Raw genomic sequence first — 15602 nt, 5'->3', positions numbered from 1 at the left:
TCCACATCTAAAGAACGCCCGTTCATCAGTAAATGGAAAAAAATAATATAAACAAAAATAATGGATGGTCGTTCTTAAGTTATAGATGATCGTCCCTAAATAAAGTACCGATGTCCATATATAATAGATGTCCATCCAATCTTTAAATAATAAAATTTATATAAACAAAATTAATAGACGAACGTTAATAGATATCCGTTCATTATTATTGGTTTTAAAAAATTATAAACAAAATTCAGGGACGTGCGTTCATATATTATGGACGACAGTCTCTGAATAATGGACAGGCATCACAAATAATAAATAATGGACGCCCATCCAGACGTTAAATTGAAAAAAAATTATAGGCCAAACGATTTGTGCATACCCAAGGTTTGCCGAAACGACAAGTTGGTACCAAAAGGTTTTGAAATGACAAACAGGTACCTTCCGTCATGTGTTGTTAGTGATTTCTGTTTGTTCATAGTGAAAAGACTAAAATGCCCTTAAAGGTTGAATTTTTAAGTTTTTTATAAATTTCTAAAAAAACCCCTATGTTTGCTAATTTAACTAAACACCCCCATATATAAAAAGTTTGTTAAATGATAAAAACACCCCCACACCTGCAGTGCTAGATTCTGACCACCACTGCCGGAATCTGGCCGAAAATTGCGTTACGACACAGACCCCGTCGGATCTGTGTCGTAACGCTTCGATCTGGCCGAAAAAGGCTAGATCTACGGCCAGATCTGGCCGTCGACGCCGCAAAATGGAGTTTTGCGGCCACGACGGCCAGATCTAGCTGTAGATCTGGCCTTTTCTGGCCAGATCTGGCCGAAAAAATCCAGATCGACACGTTACGACACAGACCCAACGGGTCTGTGTCGTAACGCAATTTTTCGGCCAGATTCCGGCAGTGGTGGCCGGAATCTGGCATTGCAGGTGTGGGAGTGTTTTTGTCATTTAACAAACTTTTTATATATGGGGGTGTTTAGTTAAATTAGCAAATTTAGGGGGTTTTTTAGAAATTTTTAAATTTACAAAAAACTAAAATATCAAATGTTTTAAGGGCATTTTAGTCTTTTCACTATGAACAAACAGAAATCACTAACAGACAGAAGATACCTGTTTGTCGTTTCAAAACTTCTTAGATACCAACTTGTCATTTCGATAAACCTTGGGTATGCGTCGTTCAGCCAAAAATTGTAATCCATCTACAGTTGCCTGGTTATCGTACGCTTGATTCTGTTCATTAGAAAAGGTGCTCTCTGATTTCTCAGCACTCTTGAGCGACACGTCACTACCTTCACTCAGTTTCCGATTCTTAGATCTCCTTTTCCTAGATTTTACTTCAGTTTGTATTCATGGACAACCGGTTTGCATTCACTTCAGTTATGGTTTCCTGCAACCCATTTGCGCTCACTTCAGTTATTGATCCTGCAACCCATTTGCATTCACTTCAGTTTTTGTTCCCCGCAACACGTCTGCACTTGCTTGTCAACTAGCTCTCTCATTTGGTTCCCCAGACAAACTACTCTCCAATTTATCAACACACTTTGTGAGGGAAATCACCACCTTCACTTGTTTTCTTCTGTCTTATTAATGGTCTAAAAAAAAATATCATGGTTTATGCACGTGAGTTATGGACTTAAATACAAACTGATTCTTCCTCACTTTCTCCTTCAAATTACAGTTCTTTCACAATTTTGAGTCCGAGAACATGTCGCAGGGACTAAAACAAAAACAGCAATTGGATCCTGATGAAGGGGAAAAAAAGTCGAAGGAGGTCATGGCGGTGAGCAAGGATGATGAAGAGGCGAATGAGGACCTCAGCCTTAAGATTGTGGAGAAACATCTATTGATGCGTGCGGCCAAGTTAGTTCAGAATGATGCTGACGACGACAATGACGTCGTATTAGATGATGAGAAAAAGGTGGATCTCTCTTCTTCGTCGGCTAAGCAAGACCATGACAATGGCAAGAGTGATGGAAAATCTAGAGAATCTGACGTTATAGATGTGGAGAAGTCGATTACCTATATAAATTTTTGGAGAAGTGGTAATTTGTTTATAATTTTTTAAAACCATTAACAATGGACGGATCCTATTAACATATGGACACTCGTCCGTTTAATTTTATTTATATAAATTTTATTATTTAAAGATTAGACGGGCGTCTATTATATATGGACGCCCGTCCTTTATTTATGGATGACTATCCATAGGTTATAGACGGTCGTCTATTATTTTTGTTTACATTATTTTTTCATTTAGTGATGAACGGGTGTCTTTTAAATGTGGACTCTTATCCATATAATATGGACATTGTTTTTTCATTTAGTGATGAACGGACGTCCTTTAAATGTGGATTCTCATCCATAATAAATAGACTTTCGTCCATATAATATGGACGAGAGTCTATCATAAGTAAACGGCCATCCATAATTGATGAACGGTTGTTCAATAGTAAAATATTTGTGAACATGAAATATGACTAGTGTGAGTCACGAGATACGTAATTTGATGTAGAATCCCAGTATTCGTAGCATTATTGTTTAGGTTTAACGTTTAAGAATAAAACCGTAAAGGTTTGGGCTTCTAAAATGGACAATATCTATTCACCTATTAGATTGATACGATGATTCTTTCCTCTTATTATAAATTTCTTTCAGCCATACGAAATCACTTGATAATTCATTGATTCTCGTATCAGCGGAGGATAGTAATCTAATATAGTAATATTATCTTTGGTAATCAAGCTAGAAAAAGAAAAAGAAATATATAAATAGAAAAAAGTTAAGAAAAAACATTGAACACTTACTGATTGCGTGTGATTTTTCCATCAAGTTTGGGTTACCACGAGAATATAGTTCGACCCAAGATCAATCTGATTCTACTGATTGTCTGACTTAGCATTAACTCGTCAACATATAACTCAATCCAGCACAAGCTAGTCGCGAATAACCTGAATGATCATTCAATCAATTCCCAAAAAACTTTAGATCTCAGATATTGTAAGAATGACTAAATCAACAACACTCTCTACGCAATCACAGCGCCTAATCATCAGAATATCAAAATTGTAATTCAAATCAATTGTAATCCCTTTATTCTCGCTTTTTCCTTTGTATAAACCTTATATATAAACCCACTCAAATAATGAAAAATGAATAAAGTAAGCTCTCGTAGCAAATACAAAAAACAGTGAATGTAAACTCAAAAATTTATGTCACTAAACCATTTTAAAAATTCTCGTTGTCATTTACTTTATTGTATTCACTATTTGATTATCTTTGATTATCCGTAATCATACTTTATTGCATTCAATACTTGATTATCGTTGATTATCCGTAATAACGCGTAAATCCATTCTAATCGCACCAGATTCGAATTATCTGATAGGTGCAAATGTATTTATCAACAATTACCTTATTTGATTGGGTGATGAAAATGGTAAACTGTCAAATCTGAGTTGTTTAGCAGTAAATTAGATAAGAAGAAAGTTGTTGGTCTTCGTCTTCCTCCCCTCCCTCTCAGGCTCTCAACACTCTCAAATGGATATATATCTCTTCTGAAATTGACATCCAAACAAACCCGTTAAAATTCATATCAAAATTCAACCACACTTGGTATTGTTCATCTTATTGATCTTTACAGAACACAACACTGCTTGAGAGATCTCTTTCTCTCTCAAGTCTCCACCACCACTATGCCAACTTATTACCAGCAGCACCACCGTGCTACTCCTTTACTTTCTTCTTCTTCGCAATCTTCGTTCACTTCGAGGCTACTTTTACTTCTCACTGTCCTTCCTCTTTCTCTCGCTTTGTTGGCTTTCTTTCTCCAATGGAAAGGCGACGCCGGCCTTACTGATCCGGCAACCGCTACTTCAACCGTCTCGCGCTGGGCTCCTCATGGCTCCCACCTCCAAAACCATGAGGTGTTTCCTGGTATGGAGTCCTCTTCTCTGTCGCCCAAAGCTCAGCATTTCTCGCGCTCCGATTGTACTAAACTTATACGGAGCTCTTCGCCTTCTTTTCCTTATTACCGAGACTGGAAGTTTGACTTTGACTCCGATTTGAAGCCAAAGGTGCTCTTTTTTAACTATTTTCGATTGTGGGATTTTGAAGTTAGGGTTTCTTTCTTTCTTTTTATGGTGGTTTGTTTTTATTTTTGTTAAAATGTTGTTTTCTGATACTGATCTGATTTAAGTTCTGCATTTTTGTTGATTGACGCTGCTGAGATTTCTCTTATTGAATGTTTGATTGGTGTTTTTAGGGAGTTCCTGATTTAAGGGTTGATCTGTGTTAAAGTTTGCTTTTTGTTGCTGTGTATTATGTTGGGGTTTGAGAGGAAAGTTTAATTACTAATATCTTTTCTGGTTAGCTTGAAATCTGAGTAAATAAAGAGGAAGTTGAGCTTGTATTATATTCTTAAACTAATTAGTGGCAGTTGATTTGTTGCTCTTTGCATTCATTTCCAGATTACTGAGACTGGAGGTTCCTATGTTGATTCAATGTTATCTTAAAAGTTCCGATTTGAGCTCAAATTCTTAATTTAATCGATATTTTTGCTCGTTTGTCTACTTGCTACCATATTGAAATCATATAGTGAAGTTAATGATGATACCCAATGTATATTACTATACACCAACTAAACTTCGATTGTGAGTTTGATTGCTGCGTCAAGTCAGATACAGTTCTTTGGGTAATCTTCCCTTAAAATTGTTGTATTGTTTTGGTTTAATATGAGGTGTCCTACTTTTTGTTTATAATGAACTCTGGCTAATGGAACTATACTATTTAATCTATCTGTACAAGCCTTGTATAAATGGGATGATTGTTTATGCCTTTATGCAGATATGTATTACAACAAGTACATCAGCTGGCTTGGAGCAGATTCTGCCATGGATGTTCTATCACAAGGTCATTGGAGTGACAACCTTTTTCCTTTTTGTGGAAGGAAAGGCTGCATCTCCTGATGTGTCTAAAGTTCTGGAATCTATTCCAGTGAGTTAAAAATAACAATTTCCTTTTCATAGGTAAGGTCCACTTTGATTTGCATTACGCTGTTTGTTTTTCTTTAATTTTTGTGGCTGTTAAAAATTGCATTTCTTTCTCAGGGAGTGAAAGTGATTTACAGAACAAAAGAGCTAGAGGAGCAACAGGCTAGAAGGTTGGTTGAATTTGCCATCTTTACTGTTGTAGATTCTGTATATCCCTTATTTGTTTTTAAGCCAGTCTAGACTGTTCACAGTTTATCCGTGTTTAGCTCAAGCAACTTTTTACTTGGAACCTTTTGGACTTGACTTATATCTTGCCTCTTTTTGAGATATTTTGTTTCACATACTAATTCTGTTTTCTTTTGGGATCATCAGCCGTATCTGGAATGAGACATGGCTATCAAGTTTCTTTTACAAACCCTGCAATTATGAGCTGTTTGTGAAGCAATCTCTCAATATGGAAATGGCTATTGTTATGGCAAGGGTATGCTTTGTGAACCATTGTCATTAGTTATTGCTGGATGAGTACTGATTTTAATCTGATATACATTTTCTGTTACTTAATGAAAATATTAGGATGCTGGCATGGATTGGATACTTCATCTTGACACGGACGAATTAATACATCCAGCTGGTGCTCGTGAGTATTCTTTGAGGCAATTGCTTCTTGATGTGCCTGGAAATGTGGATATGGTTATATTTCCAAATTATGTGAGTGGAATTATTTATACTATTAAAATGCTTTGCTAGTGATAATATCAATCACGAATTTACAACAATGACAAATTAATCATTATGTTCTTTCTATGATATGGCTTGACATATAGATGATGATATATATTTTTTTCCTGCAGGAGAGCAGTGTTGAACGAGACGACATCACTGATCCTTTCAGCGAGGTTTTTCTCCTTTATTTTTTCAATGTCCATGCTTTTGTCTTGGTTTAACAGATTGAGCTTTTGAAGTTTGAGTTAACCTTTGACAGAAATATATACCTTGGAACTGTATTATATGTGTTGTTTATCTTGTATTAGTTAACATGTGTTCAACCAATTGGACTAGTCAGTGTAATAAATTTTGGGTTGGAAGTTGAGCTCATTAATTCAGTAAATGACAGAGATTATATTATGGGAAATTTCTCATGTTTTAATGAAACAGTGGTGGTAAATTATTCTTGGATACCGCTAAATGTTCTGGGAGATCACTTTCATTGCAAAGCAAAAATCCATTTCTATAGCATCATATTTGCTTGTCCTTGATGATTGACTTATTTTATAATATGTTTGGTATGTTTCATATTCCTGTATCTTTGTGAACAGGTATCAATGTTCAAGAGGAACTATGACCATCTTCTAAAGGATACATACTTTGGCATGTATAAAGAAGCTACTCGGGGAAACCCAAACTACTTCCTGACTTATGGAAACGGAAAATCAGTTGCTCGAATTCGTGATCATCTTCGTCCTAACGGTGCACATAGGTGGCACAATTATATGAAAACCCCAAAGTATGTAATTTGATATGTTAATCTAGTAAGGCATACATCATTACACATGCATATGCATATGATTGCTTTTTACAATGTCACACATGAGCAGATGTTAGTAGGTATTGTTGGGGGGGAGAGATTTGTATATATATTCATTGAAGAAGATAGCAATTTTATGGAGCAACAGTATATTATTCTCAAATTTAGCAAATACAAGTTGTTTATTTCACTCCTCTCCCTCTCCTCCACTTCCAAAGGATTAAAACTGTACATTAATGTGATTATGTGCCATTGTAATCCTTATTGTGCTATTTGTTTTGCTGTTGTTTAATTGTAATGGTAGCAAAAATACAATTGTTCTTCTGAATGACTTCTTCACAGCAATAATTGTGCAATACTGTTCTTTTCAGTGAGATTAAATTGGAGGAGGCTGCTGTTCTACACTATACGTACGCCAAATTTTCTGACCTGACATCCAGACGTGATAGGTGTGGCTGCAAGCCTACAAAGGAGGATGTCAAAAGATGCTTTATGTTGGAATTTGATAGATCTGTGAGTTCAGTGTTGTCCTTTTTGTTTCTTGATTATTTCAGCATTTTATGTGTTTCTTTTTTACCAAGTCCTAAAATTAAGTTTGTGCGGCCATTCCTCTTTTGTTGCTGAAATGAATGAAGAATTTTGGGGTTATAGTTTGTCAATTGTTAAGTTTGTTCTCAATTTTAGTTCCTTTTGATAACTCATTTGCTGTTTTAAGTTAATGTTATCCCTTGCAGGCATTTATAATTGCTTCAACTGCAACTGAGGAGGAAATGATAAATTGGTAAATACTTGAATGCTAAAACTAATTTTGTCCCAATTGCTACATGTTTTGTTTCAATGAGTTCATGCATACAATTGCTACATGTTCTGTTTGATTAATCAATAAAGATTTGGCTGTTTTTGTTTTAGGTACCATGAGCATGTTGTGTGGGGTGACAAGGACCTGAAGTTGAAACTCCTTAGGAAGGGAATTCTAACTCGTGTATATGCTCCCATGGTAAGCATGACAATGATATCTTTTAAATAATACTTGACAGAATAAGAGTGAAAAAAAAAAAAAAAAAAAGAAGGGTTAAAACTACAGTTAGTGAATTGACTGGTCATATTCATCAATTGACCATACATTGGCCAATGTCCGAAATCTGCATATGCGGTTACTACTTTAATAGTCAGAGAACCTTTTGCATTTCTCTTGGGATTTGTTTTGGAAGAAAAAGAATTGCTTATTTTTGTGTAGTACCAACAATCCAAAACTCTCTCGGATCCCATTTTTTGTTAATTTTTTATCAATATTCTTTTCCATTGTACATGTCAGGCCATAATACAAGGTTTGAGGGAGTCAGGTGTCTTCACCTCTGTTATTAAATCTGCCCAGACAACCATTTCAAAGGACAAGTTTTTGAAATCCATTGATAGTAGTAACTCATCAAGAGCTGTTGCCTCTGAATCGGACCCCTCGAGAAAGGTTGGTAGAAGCAAAGAGTACCAGGCAACTGTTCGGAAGGTATTGGATATTGAAGTCGAGTCTTATGAAGCAGCTGTTCCACCATTGTCTCCCCCAGGATTTAATGATGACCATCTGATGGACATGTGATAGATTTCCTGGCTTGATTGCTTATTTTTCTCCTTCCTGTTTTGAATGGCCAAATTTAACTAAATACCTATTGAAGGGAGGAATCAGGAGAGAAAAGGATGAGCAAATGGGTTATTGTTGTGGTATATCTGTCCTTGGTTCAATTGGTTCTTCCCGATCTTTCACCAAGCGCTGCTGGACATTCTGAGGAGAGAATTATATTGGTCTTTCTGGTCATGGCAAGTTGATTTTGCCAATAGAGTTTTTGGCCTTGAATTCTCATGTATAGAAACCACATCCTCACAGTCGAAGATATTATCATTGTATTTTGACTAGTTGTGTGAGAACGAAAGAAATTATATATTTATTATTTTCATGCATAAATTGCAAATCATTTTCTCGTACAGATGACATGACTTACAATACAGGACTAACTCCTGTTACATAATACATGGACCTCTACTGAATTACAAACAAAAACAGGGAAGAAATTAACTGAAACATGATCTCTTGCATACCTACTTCCTAGTTAATTATCGTCATAAGGTTCCAGGATTTCTGTTCTAACGGATAATGGAATTCTCACAGCATGAACTCCGTCAGTCCAAGTAAGGCTGCCAAAATAGAATCCTGTGTTCACCTTGTGGGATGTGGAGACGGTAACCTGGTAAGAGATCTTCTTTGCCGTAGTCTTGAAGTACAAGACTTGAGGTGTTACTGATACCTTAATGCCGAATTGGAGGTTCAATAACTGCTCTATAGTTGCAATCTGAGGCTCCTACATTTGTTACAGTTCTGGTGAGGGTAACGGAATTCCTAAGATTTGGTATGGTTATTGAGTGTATGTGGGAAGTGTGAAGTGAGATAGCTGGCAATAAGCAAATGGGCATAAGAACGCGTTTGCATGTACCGTTGGGTCTTCTTTATCTTACTGGCTAAGTCGGGCCGCGCAAATGGCTAACCCATCTCACATACACTCACTTTATTGTCTCTTTCCTGGCAGGTTCCTTGAATTCGCCTAAACCCACTTTCTTTTATAGAAAAGCACGTTAAACAATAAATTAAACTCATTTCATCCATCTATATATATACTGCTCATTTCTCTTCACTTCAACACACAAAACACAAATCTTTCTCAACTTCTTCTGCTATTAAGCTTTCTAAAATCTTTAGCCTTTTTCTCTTCAAAAAAATGGCTTCTTTTGTTTTCAAACTAGTCCTTCTGATCTCTCTATTTCAAATCTCTTTTGCTGCAAGAACTCTTAATGAGCTTGTAAAAGATCAAGGGTCTCAACTCTTGCAATACCACAATGGCCCTCTTCTCTCTGGAAAAATTTCCATTAATCTTATTTGGTATGGCAAATTCAAGCCTTCACAGAAAGCCATCATCTCAGATTTCATCACCTCACTGTCTTCTTCTTCACCAGCAAAAACCAATCAGCCTTCAGTAACCTCGTGGTGGAAAACCACTGAGAAATACTACCACCTAAGCTCCAAAAAAAACAGTCTTTCCCTCTCTCTCGGAAAACAAATCGTTGATGACAAGTACTCGCTTGGAAAATCGCTCTCAAACAAACATATCGTAGCTTTGGCCTCAAAGGGTGAGCAAAAAGATGCCATAAACGTTGTATTAACATCTTCTGATGTAACCGTTGATGGATTTTGTATGAGTCGATGTGGGACTCATGGGTCTGCTCCGGCATCCAAGAGTGGCCAAGTTAAGGGCAAGAACTACAAGTTCGCTTACATCTGGGTTGGTAACTCCGAGACTCAGTGCCCAGGTCAATGTGCATGGCCATTCCACCAACCCATTTACGGCCCACAGAGCCCACCTTTGGTTGCACCAAACAATGACGTGGGTCTTGATGGAATGGTGATCAACTTGGCTGGTCTTTTAGCGGGAACCGCCACGAACCCATTTGGAAATGGCTATTTTCAGGGTCCAAAAGAGGCACCACTAGAAGCTGCATCAGCTTGTCCTGGTGTTTATGGCAAAGGGGCTTATCCTGGTTATGCAGGTAACTTGTTGGTGGACCCTACAACTGGTGCTAGCTACAATGCAAATGGTGCTAATGGAAGGAAGTACTTGGTTCCTGCTCTGTATGATCCTTCTACATCGTCTTGCTCAACCTTGGTCTAAGAAGGGAATAGTCTAGTAGATTATTAGTAGAATGTATAATACTTAATAATATAGCTGGAGATAGTGTAATTCTTTGATTTGTCATTTATTTGTTATGCAATTGCGGATTAATAATAGAAGAGCAAATTGCTCTGGTTTGCTTTTTTCAGACGAGAATTTGTGTCAACGATTTGCAATTTCATTCCATAATTGATTTAGTGCTACAACTAATGGCCCACTAATTGATGGACAGTTCTTGAGCTAGGGCCGGCTTACAATAAGATATGCCCATACTTCGGACAGACCGATCTAGCAGAAGAAACCTTCATCCCCAACAAGATGGACCCAATTGGAATAACTGTCACTTGTCAAATGATGACTATAAACAATTTGATGTACTTACAATCACCAAATTCAAATATAGCCCATGTTATGTACTTACAACCTGCTTCACAATATGCATTATAGTTAACATGTCATGTCTTCCATGTTCTCTTTCACTGTTCATATTCACATTATATATATTTGAAAAAAGAAAAAGAAAATTGAAATCTTTTGCATCCTCAATACATTCATAGTCATAGACGCGTTTTTGCAACATCGAATGTGCTCCAATTTGATGGCACTAAAAATGTTCCCTGTCTTTCACCATTTTTGGCTTCTCGTTGTCCTATTCTCCCCTTGATTGGCAATACACGGTGATGTTTAATTGTTTATGACATATATTCGTTTGAAAGCGAGAATAGCGGCGCACCATCAATTAACAAAACCAACGCGTGGTCTTGCAGGCACTTGTTTCCTAGGAACTTTGTCTTTGACAGCTATTTATATCACCCCCGTATTCATCTTCAACTTGTGGGATCATACAACTTCACTTCAGTTTAACTTGAAAGCGGAACCAGTAAAAGAATTGTTTCTGTACCATGGTGGTCCTCTATTTTCCGGGAATATCCCCGTTAATCTGATTTGGTATGGACAGTTCAGTCCCGCTCAGCGTGCAATTGTCTTAGACTTCATTGCCTCTCTTTCAAAACCCACAGCGGAGCAGCCCTCTGTTGCGTCATGGATGAATTTGACGGCTAAATTCTACCAGGTTACCACAATTCCTGATTCACTTGTTCTTTCACTGAGTAAAGAAGTCCTTGATGAGAATTACTCTCTAGGGAAATCGCTCACTAGCGCCCAGCATTACGAGTTGGCCAAAAAGGGTGGGGAAGACAATCTGATCAATGTGCTTTTGACATCAGCAGATGTAACTGTTGAAGGGTTTTGCCAGGGTCGATGTGGTACTCATGCCTTGGGTACAGGACCCATGCATGGCAACACCTACAGTAAATTTAATTACATTTGGGTTGGAAATTCAGAGATTCAGTGTCAGGTCTATGCGCATGGCCATTCCACGAGTCAATAAATGGACCAAGGACTTCCCCCTTAAACGCACCCAACAGTGATATTGGTCTTGAAGGTATGGTGATCAACGTGGCTAGCCTTTTGGCTGGGACTGTTACCAACCCTTTTGGAAACGGCTTCTTCCAGGGGCCCCAAGAAGCACCCCTGGAGGCATCCACCGCTTGTCCTGGAGTTTTCGGAAAAGGGGCTTACCCTGGATTTGCTGGAACCTTGCTCGTCGACTCTAAAACTGGTGCGAGCTACAATGCCAATGGTATCAATGGAAAAAAGTATTTGCTTCCTGCTATGATGGACCCTGAAACTTCAACTTCTACCACCCTAGTTTGAGAGATCAGATGACATGCACCTGTATATAACTAACTATACACCAGACTCTTTCATTAGTCATTACTATATTCATTTATTCATTTGTATTACATCACACTTTCAAATAATGAATACGGAGATTATTCTCCTTTCTAATGATTCATTTGTTTTGCTTTTTTTTTTTTTTTCTTTTTTTTTGGTGATCAAAATATTATGGGGTTTTCACAGAGATTATTAGTCTGTTTGTTGACATGATATGTGTTATGCCTGAAAAAGTAGGGCTGACGTCGAGCTTTGTCAGCATGAGCAGTCAGGGCTTAGGTAGGTTCTCCAACCATTCAGATGTAGCCATATCGCATGTTGACGTGAGCGGCAAGCTCCTGCCAGTGCAATGGGTGTGCGCCAGATTGGCGAAAGGCTGAAAACAGTCCACGTGTCCAATCCTTGTAAAAACCAAGGAAATCACTCGAGCAGGTGAGCAACGGGACTCAAAGAAGGATTTGCACGGTATCTGCCCCCCTTTTATGGATTCAGTAATTATTGCCTTAATTAATTCATCCCACTATAAATAGTAGGGGTGTTCAGTTCCGGATACCCTGCACTTTTTGAAGGAACCAGAATCGGAACTGGAACCGACGGTTCCTTGAAATTTGGAACCAGAACCTGTAACAACGGTTCCAGTTCCGGTTCCGGTTCTGGTTCTGGGTACCCTGTAAAATTCATGACCCCCTAAAAGTTTTTAAAATGACAAAAAACCCCTTAAAAACTTACAAATACCCCCCTACCTGGCACTTGTTAACAAAAATAAAATTACAAATTATAAATTCAAAATTACAAACTCCATTACGTTGTAAAGGTAGATTCTCAAAAGTCAAACCAACTTACTTTAAATTTTATGAAATATAAATGTAAATGTATTTACATTATTTTTTCTACAAAAGTTTTTATTAATCCCCCTAATATTTAATTTTATTTTATATTAGTCTCGGTTCCTGGTTCCTGGTTCCGGTTCCAGTTCCTAACTATAGGAATCGGAACCGGAACCTACCCATTGACGATTGGTTCTGGGTAGGAACCGGAACCGGAACCAAACCCAGGGTACCCCCCGGTTCCGGTTCCGACCGGTTCTTTTGAACACCCCTAATAAATAGAGTGCTCTCCTCTCGTTTGTGCGATTAGCTAATTTCACTCTGGAATAACATATTTTCTCTCTCTCTCTTGTATTCACTTGTATCCTAAAAGCTGCAAATCAGCTCGTTGAACGCGACCTATCTTATATATTAATACAATATCAGTGATATAGGATTCGCTTATTTAAGCATCCGAACCACTTTAAACATTATTCTTCATCTCTTACTCAATCCTATATCCTTATGTACATGTGTGTCTTGTGAGTCAGCTCAGTATTTCTCACGTGCGATTAGTTGGTGTCAAAATCGAGCATCAACAGTTTGGTGCTAGAAGGAGGGCCTGATTTAGTACTTGTTCTTCATTAGGAGAATCTCTGAATAATCGGTCCCACGGCAACAAATGGCTCGCCAATTCGAATCTGAGCGCAACAGTCATGGTGATGAGGAGATCCCCCAGGTACAAGAGGACACTTGTCCTGAGGTGCCCTCAGTCCCACAAAATACCGTGGGGGATATCCCTTCAAGCTCACGGCTTGACCCAACTGTCATGAGTTACCTGGAGAGGTTTAACAGTACTCTCTAAACGGTCAACCAAAGGTTGGACCGGTTGGATCGGGTCGTGCCACCCGAATCAAATGAGGCGATGCCATCACCAAAAACGCATGAAAGCGCAGAAAAGGGCAATAGCCCATGCCGCGCCCGCTACAGTGCGTCAAGGAAAGGGAAAGCAAGTGGCGCACCGGGCCTAGAGGCTCCGATGGGCCAACCAACACTGACTGCACCCCGGGTAGAATACTCGTGGCGTTAAGGCTTAGTGACATGTTGCGACCTAAGCCGTCCCGTGCCACGTCGCGCAAACACTTCCACAAAAGTGCAGGGCAGGGAGATTCCCATTATCTCCAAAATGACGACTTTGATTGTCGTGCAGGAAGTTCCCACTGTCCGCGGGTTGGTTCGTACCACCGCGAAGGTCGGGAAGGTTCCCTAAACCATGTAGCACCATCACACGACTCTAGATAGCGTGTGTCGAGATTGGTCGGAACTGCCGGCCGAGGAGAGGAGGAATCCGACCTACGGTCTTTCCTTAATCGTAACCGTGAGGGTCGAACCCAAGTTGCAGAAAGTGGTCCCCAGGTGGCTTCGCTACCTCAGATTGAGGAGCTGCAACAAGCTTTGGATCAGCTAAAGGCCCAGTGAAATGAGCAAGGGCAAGTCACAGAGGCATATCCCTTTTCTCCAGCAGTGTTAGCCGCCCCCTCCTATCAAGATTCAGAATGCCCGATATGCGAGCATTGGATGGAAATACTGATCCGTAGGATCATCTGTATGAGTTCAACGACCTGATGGAACTCCACCAAGTTTTCAACTTGGCAAAATGCCTTTGCTTGGCAGTAACCCTTACTTTACATGCCAAGCGATGGTTCAGGTCGCTCCAAGCAGGATCAGTCAGCTCGTGGCCTCAGATGAGCTCGATATTCCTGAGACACTTCCAAGCGAACAGGAAGTTCTCAATGCCTCTGAGCTACCTCAGTAACATAAGGCAAGACAGGGACGAGTCCCTCCAATCTTATATCGACAGGTTCCACAGGGAGCTTCATAAAGTAGCTCATACTCCCAAAGAATTCGTTTGGACTCTCATCATCGTAGGAGTTCATCCGCAGACAGATCTGTGGACAGAGATGCAATCCGAGGATGATGTTTTCCTCACTCGCTTTTACAGCCTTACAAAAAAATACCTTCATATTGAGAACTCCATGGCGACGCTCAACCATCGCGACCTCGACCCTTCAGCCAGCGAACCTGGTTGGGGGGAAATATGAGGGTTGATCATAGATGGGCCAATGACGATCAGTGAAAAGGAAAGAAGCAACGATAGGAGTCTAAGAAATCCTATGCCTTAGTTCCTCATCGCAATCGCAACAAGAGTCAGTGCACTTCTTTGAATGCCTCAGTATCTGCTATTCTTGTAAGTCAGAAGAGGCCGGCCTACTCGGGGAACTCGAGCCCATGAAAAATCCCCCTTCAGTCAGAAACAGTAAAAAATACTGTCGGTATCATTGGGACAATGGGCATCACACCGACGAGTGTCGGGCCTTTAAGCAAGCAATTATAGACCTCATTAAGAGCACTTCAAAGAGTATATTGATGACTCTGCCCCCATACGGGAGAAAAATCAGAAGGAACTGGGCAAGAAGCGTTGTGGTTGCAAGGGTATTTACAGTGTAAGGATCATCTTTGGAGGACCACACCTCAGAGGGAAATTGCGAGGTGCCCAAGAAAGGTATGCTTACGCATCCCATCAGACCCCATCAGTATAATGAACAAGACACCGCGACCATCTAAGGTTCGCAAAGAGGAGGAGATCACCTTCTCCGAAAAAGATGCAATCCGATTGCATCATCCCCATGACAATGCTCTCGTCATCACGCCCCAAATAGGGTGTTGCGATGTCCACAGAATGTTAGTGGACAACGGAAGCACTGTGAAAATTTTGTTCTAGCGAACTTTCGAAAGAATGAATTTGGATGAGGACGATCTGAAGCTTGCCTCCATCCCT

General features: G+C 39.4%; 2 protein-coding genes and 1 pseudogene across 2 annotated transcripts; all 3 read left to right on the top strand.

Annotated features, from left to right (window-relative positions):
- Positions 1 to 3485: 3485 nt before the first annotated feature.
- On the top strand, positions 3486 to 8354 carry LOC116143564 (glycosyltransferase-like KOBITO 1). The gene is made up of 11 exons (XM_031429016.1): positions 3486 to 4067; positions 4837 to 4986; positions 5100 to 5152; positions 5355 to 5463; positions 5556 to 5690; positions 5834 to 5878; positions 6299 to 6486; positions 6879 to 7020; positions 7242 to 7288; positions 7417 to 7504; positions 7823 to 8354. Exons 1-11 carry the CDS (start codon positions 3687 to 3689, stop codon positions 8099 to 8101), a joined length of 1617 nt encoding a protein of 538 aa, XP_031284876.1. The 5' UTR covers positions 3486 to 3686; the 3' UTR covers positions 8102 to 8354.
- An 819-nt stretch (positions 8355 to 9173) lies between these two features.
- LOC116143563 (protein EXORDIUM-like) lies at positions 9174 to 10368 on the top strand. Its single transcript, XM_031429015.1, has one exon. The coding sequence runs from the start codon at positions 9273 to 9275 to the stop codon at positions 10218 to 10220; it is 948 nt and encodes a 315-aa protein (XP_031284875.1). The 5' UTR covers positions 9174 to 9272; the 3' UTR covers positions 10221 to 10368.
- A 546-nt stretch (positions 10369 to 10914) lies between these two features.
- Positions 10915 to 11936, top strand: LOC116143512 (annotated as a pseudogene).
- Positions 11937 to 15602: the final 3666 nt, after the last annotated feature.

This window comes from Pistacia vera, unplaced genomic scaffold (assembly GCF_008641045.1).
Source record: "Pistacia vera cultivar Batoury unplaced genomic scaffold, PisVer_v2 Contig430, whole genome shotgun sequence".
NCBI lineage: Eukaryota > Viridiplantae > Streptophyta > Magnoliopsida > Sapindales > Anacardiaceae > Pistacia > Pistacia vera.
This window is presented reverse-complemented; position numbering and strand designations above follow the sequence as displayed.

Coding starts and splice junctions, on each gene's coding strand:
- LOC116143564 (XM_031429016.1), top strand. CDS start 3,687: ATGCCAACTTATTACCAGCAGCACCACCGTGCTACTCCTTTACTTTCT. Junction 5,153..5,354: donor GAGGAGCAACAGGCTAGAAG/GTTGGTTGAATT, acceptor TGGGATCATCAG/CCGTATCTGGAATGAGACAT. Junction 5,691..5,833: donor TGGTTATATTTCCAAATTAT/GTGAGTGGAATT, acceptor TTTTTCCTGCAG/GAGAGCAGTGTTGAACGAGA.
- LOC116143563 (XM_031429015.1), top strand. CDS start 9,273: ATGGCTTCTTTTGTTTTCAAACTAGTCCTTCTGATCTCTCTATTTCAA.